The following is a 21148-nucleotide window of genomic DNA, read 5'->3' as shown; positions in this document are numbered from 1 at the left end:
GCGAGCGGTCGTTCGAATCGAAGATCGGTTCCGTTTATTTGAAAATTTTATTGTTGAGAAGTTAAAAAAGTGTATTTTTTTTTTTTCAATTCAGTGGAATTAAGTGTTATACCTATCTAAAGTATATCAAATTACGCAAGAATAAAACATGCTCTATATAGAAAGCGTAAGTTATATTAATATTGTGAACAGAATAGATCGAAATTTGAAAAAAATAATAAAATTGCAGCTCACCATCGGCGGATTCCCCGAGCTGGACGACTGCACACTTCTGTTCCGACCGGGACTGAATTTGTTCAAGCAACAACCAAAGCATGCAGTTAAGCTACTTTCGTGGTTCCTCCATTATTCGGAAACGCTGGATCCACAACAACTGCGATTAACATTGAGCGCAGAATCCTACCTGGAGATTCGCATCCGGTCCGACCAGGTGCAGTATTCTTTCGGGGAACTGCGGATTAAGAAGCAACGCAACACTCGGAATGATAATCTGATCAGCCTGCGTCGAGTGCCAACGAAACCAGCGACGGTGCAGGTCGATGGAGGAAGTACGCATGTTTCGTTCGCGGTGTTTCACCAAGAAATGGAACAGCTGGGGCTTCGTTTCGGAACAGAGAAGTTTCCGATGCTCAACGTGATCGGTCAAACCGAACTGGAGGGCAGGATCAAACCGGCACAGAATCTATGGGAAGCCGTGCACGATTGCGTCCAGGTGGACGCATTCCGCCGTTTACAAGCCGCGGATCAGAACTCTAAGGCTTTCTGTCTTCGAAAGCTGAACAGTGCGATGATGTTCGATTTGCAGGAAAAAACAGACGAGCTGCAAGATCGAATCGATTCCAGCAAACTGTACCGCAGGCTGCGACTTACGCTGGATATTAATGCCGGGATCGTTGCCCAGAAGGAAATCAAAGCATACGGCGCTGTTTGTAGAGACTACGAGAGGAACTTGATGGAGGTTGTGGCCCGAACGGAGGATTTAGAGGGCAGAAAACTTGAACTGGAGGATCATCTGGACGAGCTTGCGAGTATTGTACCCCAGGTTCGAGATCTGGTAGCGACGGATTTGCAAGGAGAATGTGAGACGATGGAGAGTCTGTTGGCACAGTTTGAGCCGGAAGAACGGACCGTTGGCGAGGTTGAACAGGTATACAAGCAGATTGGATGCATAGTTAGGATCTCTCAGTCTCTCGTTGATAATATGCTTGGTTGCATGGATGAGTGGCTTCAGGAGGGTAAGATTGTAGCGCAGCTGGAGTTGGAAATGGAAACTGATGAGAACTGCTTGCACTTCGTAATCCAACCAACTAAAGTTCGAAAAAGCTTACTGAGGGAAATGCATCATTCACTGAAGTATTCGTTGGAAAATTTGGATAAAATTATGAAAGTTTCTGCGAAAGAAACAGAATTACTTAATCTGACGGTGCTGTCGCATAGACAACTATTAAATATTAGACAAATTGATCGAAACCGCTTCGTTCAGGGAGAGGATATCGTTAAAGAGTGGAGCGAAGATTTTCTGAAGCTCACGTAAGTATGAACACTGTACTTCCTAACAGCACGTCAAAAAGTGTAAAACTTTTTTATTTCTAAAATCCTATAGTCAAACAAAGCTGTTAAAAGTATTCTTCGAAACGGAAATACGCCAGAAATCAGCGCACCTTAGGCAGAACATCCCCGAAGGCGTATCGCTTGAAACCGTCCAGGGTATGGCGTCGCTTAAGTACTACCTGAACGAGTCCGACGACGAGGCATTGAAGGAAAATTTTATCGCATTCGGTTGGCAGCATTTGAAGTTCAAGAATTCGGCGCTCGGAGCAAAGGTGGCGGCCTTGGCACTGCCGCATCTGTGCGATTTGCTAAAGTTGGCCATTTTCCGAGAAAACAATCCAATGGCGGATGTGATCAACGAACTTCCGCCGAAAAACACGTACCATGTTCTGGCGCTTGATTCTTTTTCGTATCCGGAGCAACGCCTAAAAGTGCCAGCACGTGTTCGCCCGCTGTCCAGTTTGCTTCTCGATAGCCCTGTGAAAAATGTGCTGGCGCGGTTGATGGATGGATTCTACTATACGAACGTATGCTATGAAACTCTAGCTGATGGCATCGGTTCCGATATCACCCTCATCTGCGCGCACGATGACGACGAATTAGTGATCAGTAATGGCCTCATTGCCGGCGGATGGACTCGGAATGCGGAACGCACATTGACGAAACTGTCGGAAGCTGTTGCGTTGCAAATGAAAATTATCAAGCTGGAATACGAATTTCAAAACGCAACTGAGATTGTTTACAAGCTGGAAGACCGCATGGCACAAAATTGGAACGGCATTGAGCTGCTGCGAGAGGATTCGTTTGATCGGTGAGTTTACAATTTTGGTCTGTTACTTACTTGATACTTGATGGGCTACAGCTCTTCGATGAACCTACGCCGAATGGAGTATCCTTCTCCACTGGACTCGATCCTGGGCCAATCGCTGCCAGTCGCCCTGAACATTGAGCGCCCTCAGGTCCTCTTCAACTGCAAAAAGCCATCGTGTACGCGGCTTTCCACGAAATCTGTACTAAATATTATTTTCGCTTTCTTCTTCCTTTTCTAATTTCTTCTTCCTTTTTCCTTATTCCTTTTTCTCTATTCTTTCTTTATTCTAGCTTCTTCCTTCATCTTTCTGAAAAAGAAAGATGAAGAAACAATGGACAAGGAAGGAAGCTTGTCCATTGTTTCTTCATCTTTCTTTCTTCTTTCATTCTGTTTTCTTTTCCCATTATTTTCCTTCCTTTTTTCATTCCTTCTTTTTTTACCTTCTTCCTTCTTTATTCTTCCATCTTCCATCTTTATCCTTTCATCTTGTCTTCCTTCTTCCTTGTTTCTTCTTGCTTCATAAGTATGCCTTCTTCCATCTTCATCTTACTTTTTCCTTCTTCTCTCTTCTATGTTTTCTTCAATCTTTCATCTTTTTTTCTCCCTTCTTCCGTCTTCTCTCTCCCTTCCTCCATTTTCTTCTTCTTTTTTCCTTCTGTCGTCCTTCTTCCTTGTTTCTTCTTGCTTCATCATTATTCCTTCTTCCATCTTTATCTTACTTTTTCCTTCTTCCTTTTTCTATGTTCTGTCTTCCATCGTTCATCTTTTTTTCTTCTTCCTTCTTCCTTTCTAATTTACGGTGAACCGATTGCAACGAAAACTCGTCTAGGTTGGACCATTTGTGGCAATCTGGGACCCGGAGATGCTCCAAGCCTGTTTCATTACAGCTTCCATGTGTGCTCCCTCAATGAAAGGCCTAACGATGATCTACATCAAGCGATGAAGGGTTATTTCTCTATTGACAGTCTGGGGATCAGTTCATCTAAGCTACTTCTGTCGGCCGAAGATGAACGAGCCGAAACGCTTTTGAATTCTCTCACACGCTTCTCAGACGGCCGCTACGAGACCGGTCTGCTCTGGCGCTATGACAACGTCCGTCTACCAGAAAGCCGGCCAATGGCTCTGCGTCGCCACCGATGCTTGGAGAAAAGAATGGCGAAGGACCCCGATATTGCAGAAATATTACATCAGAAAATCGTGGACTACACTGTCAAAGGATACATCCGTAAACATTCCGAAGATGAAGTACAGCAGCTATCCACCGATATTTGGTTCCTACCCGTCTTCCCGGTAACCAACATCAATAAACCCGGAAGAGTCCGCATAGTGTGAGATGGGGCAGCCGAAGTCCATGGAGTCTCGTTGAACTCGGTCCTTTTGAAGGGTCCCGATCTGCTATGTTCTCTACTTGGCATTCTGTTACGCTTTCGATTGCATCCTGTTGCGGTAACGGGAGACATCCGTGAAATGTTTCACCAAGTGAACATTCGGCGAGAAGATCAGCAATACCAATGCTTCTACTGGACGGGTGAGACCGGCAAACTGGTGGTGTACGTCATGACGGTGATGACCTTCGGAGCGTGTTGCTCTCCTAGTAGTGCCCAGTTTGTGAAGAATGTTAACGCGGAGCGCTACAAGCAGAAGTTCCCAGCAGCATGCGAAGCAATTACCAAATCGCATTATGTCGACGATATGCTGATCAGCACCACCACGGAAGAAGAAGCGATCCAGACAGCCAAGGATGTTCGGCATGTGCACGCGCAGGGCGGGTTCGAGATCCGCAATTGGATTTTAGTAATTCCAGAAGAGTTGTAGATGCACTTTTACTTACTTACGGATCCTGTACACCTCCGGTGGTGCAAAGGGCCGACTTGAAAGATCTCCATCCTGAGCGTTGCCCGGCTATCGCTTTAACCTGTTGCCAGGTTAGATTTCGGTCGACTTCTTTTATTTCTTTATTGAGGCTTCGCCGCCATGAGCCTCTGGGTCTGCCTCTGCTGCGATGTCCCGCTGGGTTCCAGTCTAATGCTTGTTTACAGATTTCGTTTCCGCCCCTACGTAGAGTGCGGCCGACCCAGCCCCACTTCCGAACCCGAATTTCTGTTGCTATCGGCCTCTGGTGACAACGACGATGGAGCTCATTGTTTGAGATCCAGTTGTGAGGTCACCAGGCCCGAATTATATACCGCAGGCATCTGTTAATGAACACCTGCAGCCGTTGAGTGTTCTCCACTGATACACACCATGTTTCGCTAGCGTATAACAGCACAGATTTCACGTTAGAGTTGAAAATTCGTATTTTGGTGCGTTCACTTATCTGCCTGTTTTTCCAGATATTTCTTAAACTCGCAAAGACAGCCCTTGCTTTCTTGATCCGTGCGCCTATGTCGATCTTGGTACCGCCGTCCGACGCCATTTGGCTACCAAGATATTGGAAGCTTTCAACATTCTCCACTGGTTGCCCGGCTACTGTGAAACTGGAAGGAGTCGCCGTGTTTACATCCAACGATTTGGTTTTGTTGACGTTGATGACTAAACCTGCCGAAGAGGAGCGCTGGGCAAGGTCGTTGAGCTTACTCTGCATATCAGAGCGCCGTTGCACGAGGAGTGCAACGTCATCAGCCAATTCGAAGTCGTTTAGATGCTCCATGGTTATAGGCTGCCATAACAGCCCGCGGTTTGGTTCACGGTCAATCGCATTTACCAGAATCTCATCGATTACGATGAGGAACAGTAACGGTGATAGGATACATCCTTGCCTCACACCAGCTACGACCCGGATAGGGTCGGACAGGACCCCATTGTGCAGCACTCTACACGAAAAGGCCTCGTACTGTGCTTCGATGAGGCCGATGATTTTCTCAGGAACTCCCTTGCGTCTCAGGGCGCCCCACATATTCTCGTGATTGAGACGGTCGAAAGCTTTTCCGTAGTCAATGAATACCAAGTAAAGGAACTCTTGGAATTCGTTGACCTGCTCCAGAATGATGCGGAGCGTGACAATATGGTCCACACAGGATCTTCCGGCACGGAATCCGGCTTGCTGCCGCCGGAGAGTCGCATCGATCTTCTCCTGAATCCGGGCTAGGATAATTTTGCACAGAACTTTGAGAACGGTACACAGCAACATAATGCCTCGCCAGTTATCGCATACAGTCAGGTCACCCTTTTTGGGCACCTTTACTAAGATACTTTGCATCCAGTCGACCGGGAAAGTTGCGGTGTCCCAGATATTATGAAATAAACGATGCAGTAGTTGAGCGGATGTCATGGGGTCAGCTTTGAGCATCTCGGCTGATATGCGGTCGACCCCTGGGGCTTTATTCGATTTCATGCTTTGGATGGCTGTTTGAATCTCTAGCAGTGATGGAGCTTCGGTATTGACGCGTGTTATACGTCGGATCCTAGGCAGACCATGCCGATGTGGTGATGGCCTGGCTGGCACTTGAAAAAGTTGTTCGAAGTGCTCGAACCAGCGTTTCAGCTGGTCAGTTTGGTCGGTCAATAACTGATCATTCGCGTCTTTCACAGGCATCGTTGCATTCATCGTCGCCCCGCTTAAGCGTCGTGAGATATCGTAGAGGAGGCGAATGTCCCCGGTTGCGGCGGCTCTCTCTCCTTCGTCGGCCAGAGAGTCTGCCCACGCTCGCTTGTCCCGTCGACATGAGCGTTTTACTTCCTTCTCAAGAGCCGCGTATCGTTGGCGGGCTAGAACTTTGGCTCCTCTGGTTTTTTGATCGCTCTGTCGCGGCTTTGGCTTCTCTTCGCTCCTCTATCTTCCTCCAGGTCTCATCGGTGATCCATTGTTTTCTCTGGGTGCGTAGTTCGCCCAGATTGTTCTCGCTGGTGGCGATGAAGGCATTCTTGATGGCGGTCCATTGGTCTTCGACGCTGCCACCTTCCGGAATATCTGCAGCACGCGTCTCCAGTTCTTCAACGAAGGACCGTTTCACCGTGGCATCTTCCAGTCGGCGTGTGTTGAATCGTCGTCCAACTCTGTCCTCCTGCCGACGAATCCGCGCAATGCGCAGGCGTATTTCGCCGATGAGGAGGTGATGATCAGACGCGATATCGGCACTACGTTTATTCCGTACATCAAGAAGGCTCCGTTTCCATTTTCGGCTGATGCAGATGTGGTTGATTTGATTTTCTGTAAAGCCGTCACGGGAGACCCACGTGACCTTGTGAACCGGTCGATGAGGGAAGAGCGATCCCCCGATCACCATGTCGTTATTACCACAAAATTCTGCGAACAGCTCTCCGTTTTCGCTCATTTCTCCGAGACCATGGCGTCCCATAATGCGCTCATGGTTCGAGTTGTCGGATCCGATCTTCGCATTGAAGTCGCCCAAACAGATCTTGATATCACCCTTCGGAATTCTATCTACGACGGCATTGAGTTGACTGTAAAAGTTCTCTTTGTCTTGCAGATCGGCAGCATCGGTTGGCGCATAACATTGGATTATAGTAAGGTTTCGGACCCGTGTTCTAAATCTGGCAACGATTATCCTTTCACTTATAGGTTCCCACTTCATAAGCGCAGAGTGTGCCTGAGCGCTTAGTAGGAAGCCAACTCCGCGTTGCCGGGGAGCGTGTTCACCTCGTAAACCAGAGTATAGCAGAACTTGTAGATGCACTGCAAGAACAGAATGCCGATAAGGAGAAGAGTCTAGACCTATCAACAGAATTAGCCACTGAGAAGGTCTTAGGAATGTGGTGGAATACGGTAGCTGATGCTTTCACCTACAAGATCGGCTGGAAGCGCTTTGATGGCTTATTACTCGAAGGTAGACGACGTCCTACAAAGCGGGAACTACTACGGATTCTAATGACCATATTCGATCCGCTTGGACTTATCACGCATTTTCTCGCATTTTGAAGTTTCTTCTGTAAGATGTCTGGCGATCCGGAATCACATGGGATGAAGAAATTTGTAACAATATGTTTGAGAAATGGCGGAAGTGGCTAAGCGTTCTGCCGCAAGTAGAAGATGTCAAGATTCCTAGATGTTTCTGGCCAGGATATACGATCAATGAAGCCGACGAGATTCAACTTCACACTTTTATAGACGCTGGTAAATGTGGAATAGCAGCAACATGCTTCCTACGGTTCATGAAGAACGGAGAGATCTACTGTTCGCTCGTCACCGCGAAAGCTAGAGTAGCCCCTCTGAAACTGACATCGATCCCTCGGTTGGAACTACAAGCGGCGGTTATTGGCACGCGACTGTCGAAAACGGTGCTTGATACGCTATCTATCCAGAACATGAAGAGGTTCTACTGGTCCGACTCTCAAGACGTCTTATGCTGGATCAACTCCGACCACTGGCGCTACAGCCAATTTGTCGATTTCCGTATTACTGAAATTCTAGAGTTGACCGAACCTCACGAATGGCGATATATACCTAGCAAACTAAACGTAGCCGACGATGCTACCAAGTGGGACGGACTTCCTGATCTTTCTATTGGAAGCAGATGGTTTCAAGGCCCGATTTGTTTGTGGGAAGTCGAGGAGAAATGGCCATCATCTACCAAACGCGGTGAACAAACGAGCACCGAGTTGCTGACAAGTCTGTTAGCTCATCATACGTCTCCAGAGCCGATCATTTGTCTTCAAAACTTTTCGAGCTGGAAACGCTTACAGCACGTCATGGGACTTGTCTTACGGTTCATTACGAACATTACGTCTCAAGACACAGCGAAGAATTGTCAACTTGGGACCTTTGAATAACGTTGAACTCCGTACGGCTGAAGCGCGAATGATATAAATCGCGCAACAGGACGGATACCCGGAAGAATTTCATACACTACAGAGTACATTGGAACTCACCGCAGAACCAGCAAAACTTCTCTCTAAATCAAGTACGCTATACAAGCTCATTCCGTGGATCGATGATCGAGGCATAATCGGAATGAAGACGCGTATCAAAGCGTACCAGTTCGCTACAGAGGATGCGAAGAATCCCATCATCCTTCCAAGAAAACACCACCTAACCACCCTTATCATACACCACTACCACACTAAATACCACCACCAGAATCATAAAACAGTGATTAATGAGTTACGGCAGAAATGTCAAATCGCTCGTTTACGCACATGCTACAACCAAGTTCGTCAGAATTGCCAAAGATGCAAAAACGAGCGCGTAGTACCGATCAACCCGATCATGGCCGACCTGCCACCTGGACGTCTAGAGGCATTTTCTCGACCGTTTACTCATACGGGTATCGACTATTTCGGTCCCATTGAAGTTGCTGTCGGCAGACGGAACGAAAAGCGCTGGGGAATGTTGGCGACATGCTTGACCACCCGAGCAATACATATCGAGCTCGTTAACTCGCTTAGCACCGATCCATGTATCATGGCAATCCGAAATTTCATCGCTCGTCGTGGCCAACCCTGCAAGATCTACAGCGATCGAGGGACCAACTTCGTTGGTGCGGATAGAGAACTACAAAGGATCCACACAGCCATCAACCACAACAAAATTATGAGAGAGTTTACGACCGAAGAGACCGAATGGGTGTTCAACCCCCCAATGGCACCGCACATGGGCGGAAGTTGGGAGCGATTAATACGGAGCGTCAAAAGTAATTAAATGGGCGTCTGCGTTACCAAGACCTTGACCTTGACCTTGATCCTTCGGAATCTATTGATTGAGATCGAAAATGTTGTTAATTCCCGACCCCTCATCCACGTTCCAGTAGATAACGACTCCGACCCGGCCCTTACTCCAAACCATTTTCTGGTTGGTTCCTCCAATGGTTCAAAACCTTTAGTAATCATCGATGATAGCCGATATGCTCTAAAGCAGAACATGTGCACCTCACAAATCCTGGCAAACATGTATTGGAAACGCTGGGTAAAGGATTATCTTCCGGAGATTACCCGACGATCCAAGTGGTTCCACTCTGTCAAACCCATCGCTATCGGAGACATCGTCGTCATTGCCGACCCGAAACTACCACGGAATTGTTGGCCGAAAGGAAGGGTCATATTTACGAAGGCCAGCCGAGATGACCAGATTCGATCAGCGACCGTTCAGACAGCCTCTGGAGTCTACGAGCGTCCAGTGGCAAAGTTGGCAATTTTAGATGTTCAGCAGTAAGCCAACCGGAAGTTGGCGTACCCTGGGGGAGTGTTAGCCTACCCCATTAGGCCAGCGCGCGCATCTGTTTATAGCATTAGTTACATCGTTGCAGCCCTACAGCAGAGACAGCTTCGATGACAGTGGAGTGACAGGTAGTTATGCCGTCACCGGGTGAGTCAGAAAAGTAGAAGACCAAAGTAAATTAATACCATGCATATCAGCTACTCGTGCTACAAATAGTATCTTATTATTAAAGTAAATCTTACCTAGAAGTGCTTATACTAAGTGAAACTATATATAATTGTGTGCTTAACATCTACATACGTAACCGCAGGCCCGATTGCATAAGCTCCCCTAGATTATCACATCGGTAATATTTGATTACCACACGTATCATTGCTACTGCAAACTAGATACAGACTACGAACTATTATATGAACTAAAAGGGAAACTAAAACGAAAATTATATTTTGTTGGAGTTAATCCAACGGGGAAAATTTCCGGAATTATAATTCTCGATACTACCACCAACCGGATCAAACGTTTTTATTTCGCTTCCGGTCGAGAATTATAATTCCGGAAATTTTCCCCGTTGGATGAACTCCAACATTGTCTTTATTAGCGAGACTTTCAGCCCTGGGCTGGCTCGTCTCGACCAGGAATATTCTTTATTCTTTATTCTTCAATCTTTATTATTTATTCTATATTCTTTATTCTTTTCATCCGTTATTTTTTTATTCTTTATTCTTTATTATTTATTCTTTATTTTTTATTATTTTTTGTTCTTTATTCTTTATTCTCAATTCTTTATTATTTATTCTTCTTTATTCTTTATTCATCATTCTTTAAGTTTAGTCAATCATTCTCTATTCTTCAAACATTATTCACAATTCAACCACTCAACATAGTTGGTACAACATATCGTATGGTTGGGATTAATTTCATCCCATCAATTTCAGCCTTTCGATACATTTCAGCCTTTTGATACTTTCAGCCTTTTGAGTTCAGCCTTATGTGTTTCGGCCTTTCGTAGGACACCCTAAGCTGGTTACGAAGTCCGTAATAAGCCCTATTTGCAGTTGCAATACGCCTTTTCACATCGCGGGTAACATCATTATCGCACGTCACTAATGTTACAAGATACACAAATTCTTCTACCACTTCAAATTTTACCACCACCACTAATGAACCCACGTTGATTTCCAGCGACCATGTACTTCGTTTTGCTGGTATTGATCGTGAGTCCAATCCTCGCTGTCTCCCTCTTAAAAGGCACAAAAGCCTCTTCCACGGCACGGCAATCCATCTAAGGTAACAAATGACGTCGATATTTCATCCGCAACCCTTACACTTGATTTCGATCCGTCCAACGTTATACGAATCAGCCGTATCAGTTTCGCCGGAAAACCATGTTCAAGCATAATTTGCCATAATTCATTCCGTTTCACTGAATCGTACGCCGCCTTGAAATCAATAAACAGATGATGTGTCTGCAAGTTGTACTGTAGTTGTAGAATTTATCAAGGATTTGTCTCAGGGTAAACATTTGATCCGTCGTTGATCGGCCCTCACGGAAACCTGCTTGGTATTCGCCGACGAAGGACTCTTCAAGTGGTCTCAATCTTTTGAACAGAATACGGGACATAATTTTGTACGCCGAACTAAGGAGGGTTATTCCTCGGTAATTGGCGCACTCCAGTCTGTGCCCTTTCTTAAAGAGAGGGCAAATGAGGCCGTCCAACCAGCAGGGATTGAACTTATCATTTCATTATCATTTAGTATTCAGCCAATAACTCATTCCAGAGGCGGAATTCCAAAAAAGTGTTGTATGGCGGACTTCTAGCGCTGATTCCCCTCTACAACTTCATCTAAGGGTACATTGCTCTATGTCTAATATTAACAGCGTGAAACGCTAGGATCACTCAATATACTAAATGATAATAAGTGTTATTATCATTTAGTATTTCAAATGATACTAGCGTTTCCCGCGGTGAATATTGGACATAGAGCAATGTACCCTTAGACAAAGTTGTAAAGGACAATCAGCGCTAGAAGTCCGCCATACAACACTTTTCGGAATTCCGCCTCTGGAATGAGTTATTGGCTGAATACTAAATGATAATGAAATGATAAGTTCAATCCCTGCCAACCAGCTAGCAGGCATTTCCTCGTCTTCCCATATTTAAATAGAGAGAGATACGAAGATGAAGTGTATTTTCAAAAAACTTACAAAATAATGTCACATAAATATCTCAGCCGTCTCTAAACCAATTTGCATGATTTTATCTTTAAACGAAAGATATGACTTTGCCATTGAACCCATTGTATTTTGTTTTTGCAATTAGACATTGGGTTCCGGAGATATCTCTGAAATACGAACATAAAGCATTAGACGTATCAACTTCGCACATTGGTAAAATATGTCCCATCAAGATCTCAGTCGTCCTTGGATCGATTTGTGCGATTTTATCTTTAAACGAAAGCTATGTTTTTGTCATTGGACCCATTAATTTTTTTCTGCAATCGGAAATTCGGTTTCAGAGATATCTGTGAAATACGAATATGAGACATATTTTCAGACTACTAATGAAGAATTGTCACACCAATATCTCAGCCGTCTATGACCCGATTTGAACTCTTTTGGGCTTAAACAGAAGCTGTAATATTGTCATTCAAGGCGGCAAATCAAATCTGCAGTCTTTTTGTATTTTTTTTTAAATTGTTAAATTTCCAGAAATATCCCTTTTTGCCTTTCTCGTACAACAAAGTTGCACCGAAAGGCTATCATTTCACTCTGAAAACGAACTTTTTACAGGTACATCTGATAGTAAAGTTTCTTATACCATTCGACTCAGTTTGATGAATCGAGGTGATGTCTGTGTGTGTGTATGTATGTTTGTGTGTCTGTATGGCTTGCTGTATGGTCACTTTTTCAACCTCAAAATCTCACACGATTTTCATGTACTTAGACTTAACTGATTTTATCGCAACAAGTTGCATTCCGCAGAGCCACTCTTCTAATTACATGCTATTTAATTTCATCAAAATTGATTAATGCGTTCGCAGCTGACAAGGAAAATGGTTTAGGCAGTTTTCCATTTTTCCCATATAATCGGGACTACGAGCATTGAGCAGCTACCATGCTATAATATAAATTACGTTCGCTCGATGGGTTAGAATCCTCGCTACGGCAATATCGATAACGCTAACGCAACGAGCAAAGCTTTTCAAAGCTTGCAAAGTGGAACGTGTTGAACACGAAAACTAATCGACAAACAAAGTACGCGCTTTTAAGTTTAGAGCCGACTTGATGATGTTTATTGCCATTATACTTTATCAGAGCATTCGCACCAACACAGTTGTAAGTTTCATCGCTGGCAACAGAAATTGCACTCGATAACGACACGATTAACTGCTGGTTTCGTACGCTCGTGGCCATGGTGGTGTTTGCGTTTGTTTTGTGTCGTACATTGGAAGGGGAAAAAGAGGGGTTTCATTGCAGTGTGCAGTTATGGTGAAGTTTGGGTGATTTCAAGGGCAAATTTGAATATAGTTTTCGTTTTATACATCTCCTTATTCCTTATTATATTACGTATGCGGTTTTGTTGGTCTTCTATTTATATTTAGGAATCGTTCAAAAATGGCATCGGGGCCTTGGCGAAGCGGGGTGAGGGTGTCTTTGGTTGAATAATCTTAAATGTATTTGACGTCATATTCTAGTCGGCCTTGAGAATTATTGGCTTAATTTTCAAAATGTTCGTACATTTCACTCCGAAATCGAACCTTTTATCGAAGTCTTAGAGACCCATGATGTTATATACCAACCCGACCAGTTAGTCATAACAATTATATCAATATGTGCTACAAATAACAATACTTGAAATACTTTCACTGTCAAAAATGGATGAAAGAAAATTTCACGATCGTCATAACTTGATTATAACATAATGTATTATGCTTATTTTACAGAAAAACAAAATTGTCAACATTTTTGGTAGATAGGAATTGGAAAAAACGAAGCTACCACCTTCTGTATATCTTGATTTAATCGAGAAAGGCATCGTCACCGCTAGGTGGATTAATTTGGGTTTTTATTTTGAAATCGTTAAAAGCATGATAATATCAGTTATTTTATATTCAATTGAAGGTCATATGCATAGAAATTGTAATATGCACTGGGCACACACAACCATTCAAAAGTGTAAGAAGGGTTGCGTTCACTGTAGGTGGATTAAGTCGGGTTTTTCTTCCTGCGGTGGGTTCGTTTTTCGGCTGCTCTTGCTTCCTTATACCGATCTCTATTCGATCGGGTACCCGACACCAACATCCGGCTTCTGGCAACGTTCTTCTCGTCTGTCACTCTCTGACTGACCACATCGAACCAACCCGTCCTGGGTCGCCTCTGTGCAGTGCCTACCACTTCTCGTGCTGTTGTGCCCACCGCTCCATGGATCGACTCCCATAGATCGTTGATGTTGTCGCTAACGTTAATTGCACTTATCCGTTCGTTGAGCTTCTGGCGGTACTCAGCCGATACTCCTTCTGCCGACAATCGCTGGATGTTGTAACGCATCGTTCGATGTGATCTTTCGTTCGATACAGTTGACAACCGTGATCGAATTTTACTGACAACGAGGTAGTGATTAGAGTCAATGTTCGGACCTCTGAATGTCCGCACATCGATAACATCCGAGAAATGGCGCCCATCCACCAGAACATGGTCTATCTGGTTGCAAGTTTCACCATTTGGGTGTCTCCAGGTGTGCTTTCGGATTTTCTTTCGTGCAAAGTAGGTGCTACTGATGGCCATCCCAATTTGGTCTGTTATATATCTTAAAAATTTCTTCCATTGATCTACTCTCGGAGGTTTTCAGTTCGTCAAGACATTATTTCCATGATTTTTTATACGCCGTATTTCAATAGTTTATTTTCTATCTTTGTTTTCAGTTATCACGAATTGTATCAGTCGTATTCGAAAATCTGCGAAATGCCTTCCACGTTGCAACAATTGTTTCTCTGGGAAACAATGCTCGTTAAACAAAAAGTTCGTTTCGAGCAGCTCTCAAAGCTTTCAAAACTTGTGGAAACCAACGAGTTTGAAAAACGTGATTTCTATGAACAACGAATTCATAATAATCGGAAATTACTAGAAGAGGCGCGGCTCAATTACGACCGGAAAAAATACGACAAAGATCTGATCCAATTCAAGCACGATATCCGCACATTGGGTGAACTTCTAGCTGAAGCAGCTGCCCTGCACACGGCCGCCTTTCCGCTGGATGTGCACAAAATGCTCAAAAGCTTCCTGGCAGAACACAAGGAGGAGCTGGACAGCTCATTACAAGTCTTGGCAAGCGAACAAACCGCCGCAATGAGTGCTTTCGTAACACGGGATCAACTTGACCAGATCCATCGGGAAATGATCGCGCCCGAGCGGGAAATGCTATCCTACAACTATCTCTTTCTCGAGCTGACGGGCTTCCTGCAGGACCTCCGCCGCCAGCATCCACCCATCAACTTCCAACAGTCGGCACCGAAAAACATCGATGCGAATCTCCAGCGCGTGTACGAAGCCCGCCAGATGCTCAATGGGACTCAGCCGGCCTACACGCCGGACCAGATCGAAGAATTCAAGTTCAAGATTGGCCTCTGTCGTACCGATTTGGGCTTGTTGGCGGAACGACGCATGTTCGTCGCGGCCAACCTGACGCTGCCCTGCATAAACAAACTGACCGTGCAGAAGTTGCGACTGATCACCCAAATGATGGCCGAGCTGCCCCCCTACCTGGGCGAACCGGGGCGGCTGGAGTTGAACTTCTACTATGATCATACCAAGCGCCACACATTCGAGAAGGTTGGAAGCTTTGCATTCCTTCAATGTAGTTCGATTCATTAAACGTTTTTTGAACTTTGTGCAGGATGGCTTCGAGATCGATCGCATTGTCGGATTGAGGGTGCATTTCGATGACAATGAACCAGGTGCAGTGCTCATGCTTGACGGTGATACGGCTATGCTGCCTCATTTCTTATTCTTCGTCTCGTTTTTGTGTATCGAAGGATGCAAACTTCTGCTGCTGGATGACGCATTTGCAGTAAGTTTTTTTATGGGTTTCAAAGGTTATTCGATTAATGAATGTTTTGTCGTAATTTATTACAGAATGTTACCCCAGAGGAGCAGCGGGATGCAGTGAAACTATTGGAGGTGATGTCGAATCGTATGCAAATCTTTGCCGTGGTTGGATCGGATGAGTAGTGTTATTTATTTTTTGTTTTTTCACACTTCTTGACATATTTTTATATTTAATTTATTGCTATTTAAGTTCCACATTTTTAACAGGTAATACATTTTTTTTCGATTTCTACTTCAAGTGCGGAGTAGGATCTTAAAAAGCGTTGATTGCTGCGAATACTACATCGAAAGCAACGGCAGGAGTGTCCCCGTTACACGGTAGATCACTTTGACGTAGTGTGTTACGGTGTAAGATCTACCAAACAGAGCCCTAGCTTAATCCAAGACTCAAATTTCGAACTCCGTTTAAGGCTGAACTGTATGCAGCGGAAGCAACTATTGATATGGGGCGCACCTTTAATAGTATTGCTCTTCGTAAAGGGTCTAAATGGCGGGAACGCATCATGCTCTTGAGAAAACAAAACAAGAACTTTTTTTTGTAGAGGGATGAAGGCAAATCTGCTAACAGACACCTGAAATTATCACTCAGGGAGTAAGGTTGGCAGAAAGCTGACCCACTAAACCCACCCAAGTAGCGAAAGGCTGGGTGCTCGCCCTTTACATACCACGTGAGGCTGACTTGGATGCTCACTCTACTCTCCTCTGGCATGCCTCGAGGTTTCAATAGCGATAGGTACCAACAGTTCTACGCTACGACCTTCCTACCTCGTTATGGGCAGTCCATACTAACACCTGTTGCGCTAACTCTTCTGCCATGCCTCGTGGTGGCGACTGCGGTTGCCACCCGCTACAACATTCTAACCTCAACATGTGCAAACCTCCCATTCACTTCCCTGCGCTCAGCCTGTTTTCGCTCTAACTAACCAATCATAAGTTAGTCATGCTTGTCGACTGCTGCTCGGCGCGCCAGATTCTCTGCAAGCTGCTGACAAACTGAGTGGTTGCAGTCAAAACTGCGTTCCACCTCACCACCGCTTGGCACATCCTTTGAATAAGGGTATCCGGGATTGTGTCCCGACCACCTTTGGCAATAGCACCAAGCTCTGCCTTTTCCATGCTCTGCATGATAGATCTGAACATTTCGGGAGCCTCAGCAATGGCCGCTTTGATGACCAGGTTCGGAATACCATCCGGTCCTGGCGCCTTACCTACACTAAGGCACTGTGCAATCCCCGCAAGTTCCGCCACAGTTACTATTCCCTCGTCGGCCACCCTGGCCCCTGGCAGCTCTACAAAGTGAGGCCAGGGACTTGGGTCATGACGTGGGAAGAGCCCCGCGATGATCCTCTCCAGCATCTCTGGAGACCGCACTGTAGGGACCATCGCCCCACGTGTCTTGGCCATTACGACCCTATAGGCGTCACCCCATGGATTCGCGTTGGCACTTTGACACAAGCCCTCGAAGCAGGCTTTTTTGCTTGATCTAATCTCAGTCTTCAGAGCGGCTCTAGCAGCCACGAATGCCACCCGTCGTTCAACACGCTCCTCTTCTGTGCGTCCTCGCTGCATCTGCATGCGCGGCGCAGGTCCACAATTGCTTGAGTCCACCAGTAAGCCGGTGGTCTCCCATTCCTAGGGTGGACTTTCCTAGGCATAGTGGCATCGCATGCACGCGAGAGTACTGTTACCAGCTGCTCGCCGCTCAGACCGAGAGTATTGTGCTCGCGGCGGAGCGCTTCCTTAAACACCTCGTCGTCGAAGTATGATGTCTTCCACATACGAGGGCTAGCTATGATGGCGATATCCGTCCCCCATTCAGCAACTGTCTGACACAGCAGTTGCTGGGCTACATCACAGTGGTTCAGGTTTAGCTGCGTTACCTGCACTGTGATTTTGCAGCACGCTTAAACGCCGGGCACTTCGAACCCCCCCTGGGGTGCTTGCTGTTCGCAGCTTTGCTGGAACAGATCAAACAGTTGGGAGGGTTCGTGCAGCATTGTGCCTTATGTCCCTCCAATCCGCAGCGTCGGCAGAGATTGCTTCTGTCAGGGCTTTTGCAGTCCCATTGCTTGTGCCCCGGTTCCAGGCACTTGAAGCAAACTTCGGGTTGCTCGTATATGCTTACAGGGCATACCGACCACCCCACCTTGACGCTCCCTAACTTGACTACCTTGGAGGCGTCCGCTGCAGGTAGCCGAACCAATGCTACCTGCGTCCCTGCCGGACCTTTCCGTAGCCGAACGGCTGCGGTGGACGCCTCCACTTCACACTGTCGCCGCAGTGCCGTGACGAGCTCTTCGACTTCGGTGATCTCGTCCAGGTCTTTAACCCTTAGATTCACCTACGTCGTGAGTGCCTTCACCTTGACCGTCTCGCATAGGACTTCCTCCGCCAACTTCTTGTAGGCGGCGCCCTTTTGCGAGACGCCCCGCTTTAGCTCGAGGATCATCTCGCCCATCCGGGTACGTCTTATTCGACGTACGTCGGCGCCGAGTTCACCGAGCTTGACGTCACTCCTCATCGCCTTCAAGACGTCCGAGTACTTAGCCTCGTCCGTTTTGATGACTAGGGCATCGCCCCTGGAGCGATTGGCGCCTACTCTAGACTTCTTAGGGGTCGTTCAAAAATGATGTCACAGGTTTTAGGGGGGGAGGGGGTCTAAGATTTTGTGACAGTACATGTACTAGGTATACAAAAAAGCGTGACAGAGGGGGGGAGGGGGTCTAGAAATCCCAAAAAGTAGTGGACGTCATACTTGAATCGCCCCTTACTACCCTCATTCGCCTGGGCCTTCTTTTCGGCATTTGACGTCTTCGGTTTCCTCTTGTTCTTGACCAGGGTCCAGGAGACGTCATCCCCCTCTATTTCCCTGGTCTGGGCGGCTGAGAGCTCTCAGCCTGCCGTAACCCCTTACCACCGTCTTTCCTGGGTGGACGGACCTTTCCGGGTCCTTCCTCCCCCGGTTTTGGAGGTACCTGGCCGGGGTTCAGCTTCCCAGCCCCACTACCCTTGTTCGGGGTAGTAACCCTCCGCGTTTTGGGGCGGCCCCCAGGGAGCTCATCCCCTGGAGACTGTCTCCCCCGTTTTTGTGTCTGCTCCGTTGGAGCAGTCACCCCCGACATTCTGGGTCTGGGTAGACTTTCGCACCACCGGCACCGTCTTTGCTGGCACGCCCTCGGTCGATTCGACCTTGCCCGAGTCCGCGAATTCTTGGGCCTCAGTCTGGGTAGACCTCGACTCCACAGATTTGACGGGTTCGCACTTGGCCGTCCCGACCGCCTTCCCCAGCTTGGCATCCAACATCGACTTTCGAAGTTTCAGCGAGCTCCCCTTGAGGTCCTTGCTGATATTATGCTTCGATGACGCAAAGTCGATGATGGCATCCAGCTGTTCCGTCGCCACCTAGAAGGCCGAAAGCCCATCGCGTTTGCGTGTGTGTGAGCATTAAACAATGTCAAAGTCGAATCGTCTTGTAAATCAACAAGCGTTTTTAGGTTTTTTCACGTGACACAGTTTGATGCTAGTTTGTTTATTTTGATTTTCTCTGCTCTTTACATAAATCGCATAACACAGTCCTTCGTATTTAGATTACTTGTTTTTCTGCTGAGCAAATCATGAAATTTGCGCTACAGAAGTGCCTGTTTGCAGTGAACTTAGTGTCTAGTAGGTGGTGCGACCATGGTTCGCGCAGTATCCGGAAGTTGTGTTCCGCGGTAAAGCCAACCAGCAGTTGCAACAAACTTCGTAAGTATTTTCCTTCAGATTGCCACCACGAATCTAGACTAACCATACACTACAGAGCTCCCTCCATACCTGACCCTACACGGCCAATGGCCGCAGGACGACCGCGAACAGTTCCTCGCCGGCATGACGGTGTTTCAGGACTTCATTACGGAAGCGGAAGAGCAGGCGCTGCTGCAGGAAATCGAGCCCTACCTCAAGCGAATGCGGTATGAGTTCGACCATTGGGACGATGCCATTCACGGTTATCGGGAAACGGAACGGAAGCATTGGTACCCGGCGAATAGAGCGATATTCGATCGCGTGAAGCATCTGGCGTTTCAGGGCGAGACTTTACCTTATATTCATGTCCTGGATCTGACCAAAGAGGGTGTCATAAAGCCACATGTCGATAGTGTTCGGGTAGGTTCGACAGACTTCGTTGTGATCTGACTAATCGTTATAATTATGTAATTTTAGTACTGTGGAAGCACTATTGCAGGAATCAGCCTTCTGTCGGATTCGGTGATGCGACTTGTCCGAACAAACGACGAAGAACAAACCAATGCGGAATATCGACAAATTTTTGCTAGTCATCGCGGTGATAAACATTGGTCCGATGTATTCCTCGCCAGACGGTCTTTGTACATTATGAAGTATGTTCATGTCAAGATAATCAAACGCGTCGAAATCCAATTCCAAATTCATATTTTAGACATGCCGCACGATACAAATTTACTCACGAAATATTGGCGGGGGATGACTCCATATTTCAAGAACGAAAAGTTGACAAAGATCGCCGTATTTCCATCATCTGCAGGAACGATCCCTGACTAACCGGACAAACTTTTAATTTTTCTTTCCTTGTAAATAAAACTCGATGATTCAGTTTAGAACAATTTATTCTTCACCTTGACTAACCCAGCTTCTCCGTTTCCGGCTTGACTTCGACCGTATCGGTCGATTGTTGGGTGGTTCTCTGCAACAGATTCTTACTAAACCACACCGGCCGGCTCTTCTCCATCTCGACGATCCGTTTGCCCTGCCAGAATTCTTCCGGTTGCTCCTCCCTTTCCCGGTCGTACAGAACAATTACCTCCTTGTCTACCGGTTCCAGTCCCAGTTTGGCTTGGATCTTCTCCTGCATTAGCTCGGTTTCCGTGCGGACCTTTTTGTAGCACGTTGGGCAAAGCACTCCCACCTCGTGATCACTTCCGCACGATGTACAAATCCGGAGGTGTGTCTTGGGGGTGAAAATTTTCAACTTGTATTCCGGTGTACCGTACTTGCGCTTGAGTCGTTTCTCGATCGTTCGACGGTGCTTCGGAACGGCCCACAGCAGTCCATCCCCGATCAAGTCCTTGATGCTGAAAGTTTTCCCTGTTTCAACTGGCGGTCGGCTTTCCTCGATTCCAACTAACGCCAGGGCACCTGAGAAGTTGAATCGCAGTTTGTTATGTCCGGCATAAGCAAAGCATGTTACGTAAAAATTGATGTAATGAGATTCACTTACCAGTGGGGGGAAATCGATTCCCAGGAAATCCGAGCAAACTGGGCAGAATTTGTTCTAAACGTTCAAAGGCATACCGCAAGCGGAACCATAATCCGGTATTCATGTTTCTGGTTGTAATTTGAATGGTTTTTTAATTCAAAATTCCACAGGAACTATTATTTACTTATTGTCGCATGTTTTTCAGTTCGCTTTTGGTGTTTACTTCTGACTGTACTGACTGTCAAACCGCGGTCAAATCCCACTGTAAAAAGAATGGAAGTATCGGAATGAGCCATTAGGGCTGCCACATACAGTCGGCTCTCCACATCTCGATATTGAAGGGACCATCGTGAT

The 21148-nt window shown here is 46.3% G+C and overlaps 3 protein-coding genes across 3 annotated transcripts; 2 read left to right on the top strand and 1 right to left on the bottom strand.

The window, feature by feature from the left end:
* On the top strand, positions 1–16551 carry LOC134202986 (uncharacterized). The gene is made up of 6 exons (XM_062677985.1): positions 1–166; positions 230–1530; positions 1604–2362; positions 14400–15306; positions 15371–15544; positions 15610–16551. The coding sequence occupies exons 1-6, from the start codon at positions 149–151 to the stop codon at positions 15703–15705; spliced, it is 3255 nt and encodes a 1084-aa protein (XP_062533969.1). The 5' UTR covers positions 1–148; the 3' UTR covers positions 15706–16551.
* A 2423-nt stretch (positions 16552–18974) lies between these two features.
* LOC134202982 (alpha-ketoglutarate-dependent dioxygenase alkB homolog 7, mitochondrial-like) lies at positions 18975–20201 on the top strand. The gene is made up of 4 exons (XM_062677982.1): positions 18975–19326; positions 19382–19725; positions 19783–19958; positions 20018–20201. The coding sequence occupies exons 1-4, from the start codon at positions 19197–19199 to the stop codon at positions 20133–20135; spliced, it is 768 nt and encodes a 255-aa protein (XP_062533966.1). The 5' UTR covers positions 18975–19196; the 3' UTR covers positions 20136–20201.
* LOC134202983 (large ribosomal subunit protein bL32m-like) lies at positions 20187–21037 on the bottom strand. Its single transcript, XM_062677983.1, has 2 exons — positions 20816–21037; positions 20187–20733 (listed from the first exon to the last, which is right to left on the bottom strand). The coding sequence occupies exons 1-2, from the start codon at positions 20916–20918 to the stop codon at positions 20219–20221; spliced, it is 618 nt and encodes a 205-aa protein (XP_062533967.1). The 5' UTR covers positions 20919–21037; the 3' UTR covers positions 20187–20218.
* Between the last annotated feature and the right edge of the window lie 111 nt (positions 21038–21148).

Source organism: Armigeres subalbatus, unplaced genomic scaffold, assembly GCF_024139115.2.
Source record: "Armigeres subalbatus isolate Guangzhou_Male unplaced genomic scaffold, GZ_Asu_2 Contig1547, whole genome shotgun sequence".
Classification (NCBI taxonomy): Eukaryota; Metazoa; Arthropoda; class Insecta; order Diptera; family Culicidae; genus Armigeres; species Armigeres subalbatus.
This window is presented reverse-complemented; position numbering and strand designations above follow the sequence as displayed.

Bases quoted from the DNA above. Each gene is read 5' to 3' on its own strand.
- LOC134202986 (XM_062677985.1), top strand. The intron at 15,307-15,370 runs GTTGGAAGCTTT...AACTTTGTGCAG, and splicing joins AGCGCCACACATTCGAGAAG to GATGGCTTCGAGATCGATCG. The intron at 15,545-15,609 runs GTAAGTTTTTTT...AATTTATTACAG, and splicing joins TGCTGGATGACGCATTTGCA to AATGTTACCCCAGAGGAGCA.
- LOC134202982 (XM_062677982.1), top strand. From the start codon at position 19,197: ATGAAATTTGCGCTACAGAAGTGCCTGTTTGCAGTGAACTTAGTGTCT. The intron at 19,327-19,381 runs GTAAGTATTTTC...CATACACTACAG, and splicing joins CAGCAGTTGCAACAAACTTC to AGCTCCCTCCATACCTGACC. The intron at 19,726-19,782 runs GTAGGTTCGACA...ATGTAATTTTAG, and splicing joins CACATGTCGATAGTGTTCGG to TACTGTGGAAGCACTATTGC.
- LOC134202983 (XM_062677983.1), bottom strand. From the start codon at position 20,918: ATGAATACCGGATTATGGTTCCGCTTGCGGTATGCCTTTGAACGTTTA. The intron at 20,734-20,815 runs GTAAGTGAATCT...TCAACTTCTCAG, and splicing joins GAATCGATTTCCCCCCACTG to GTGCCCTGGCGTTAGTTGGA.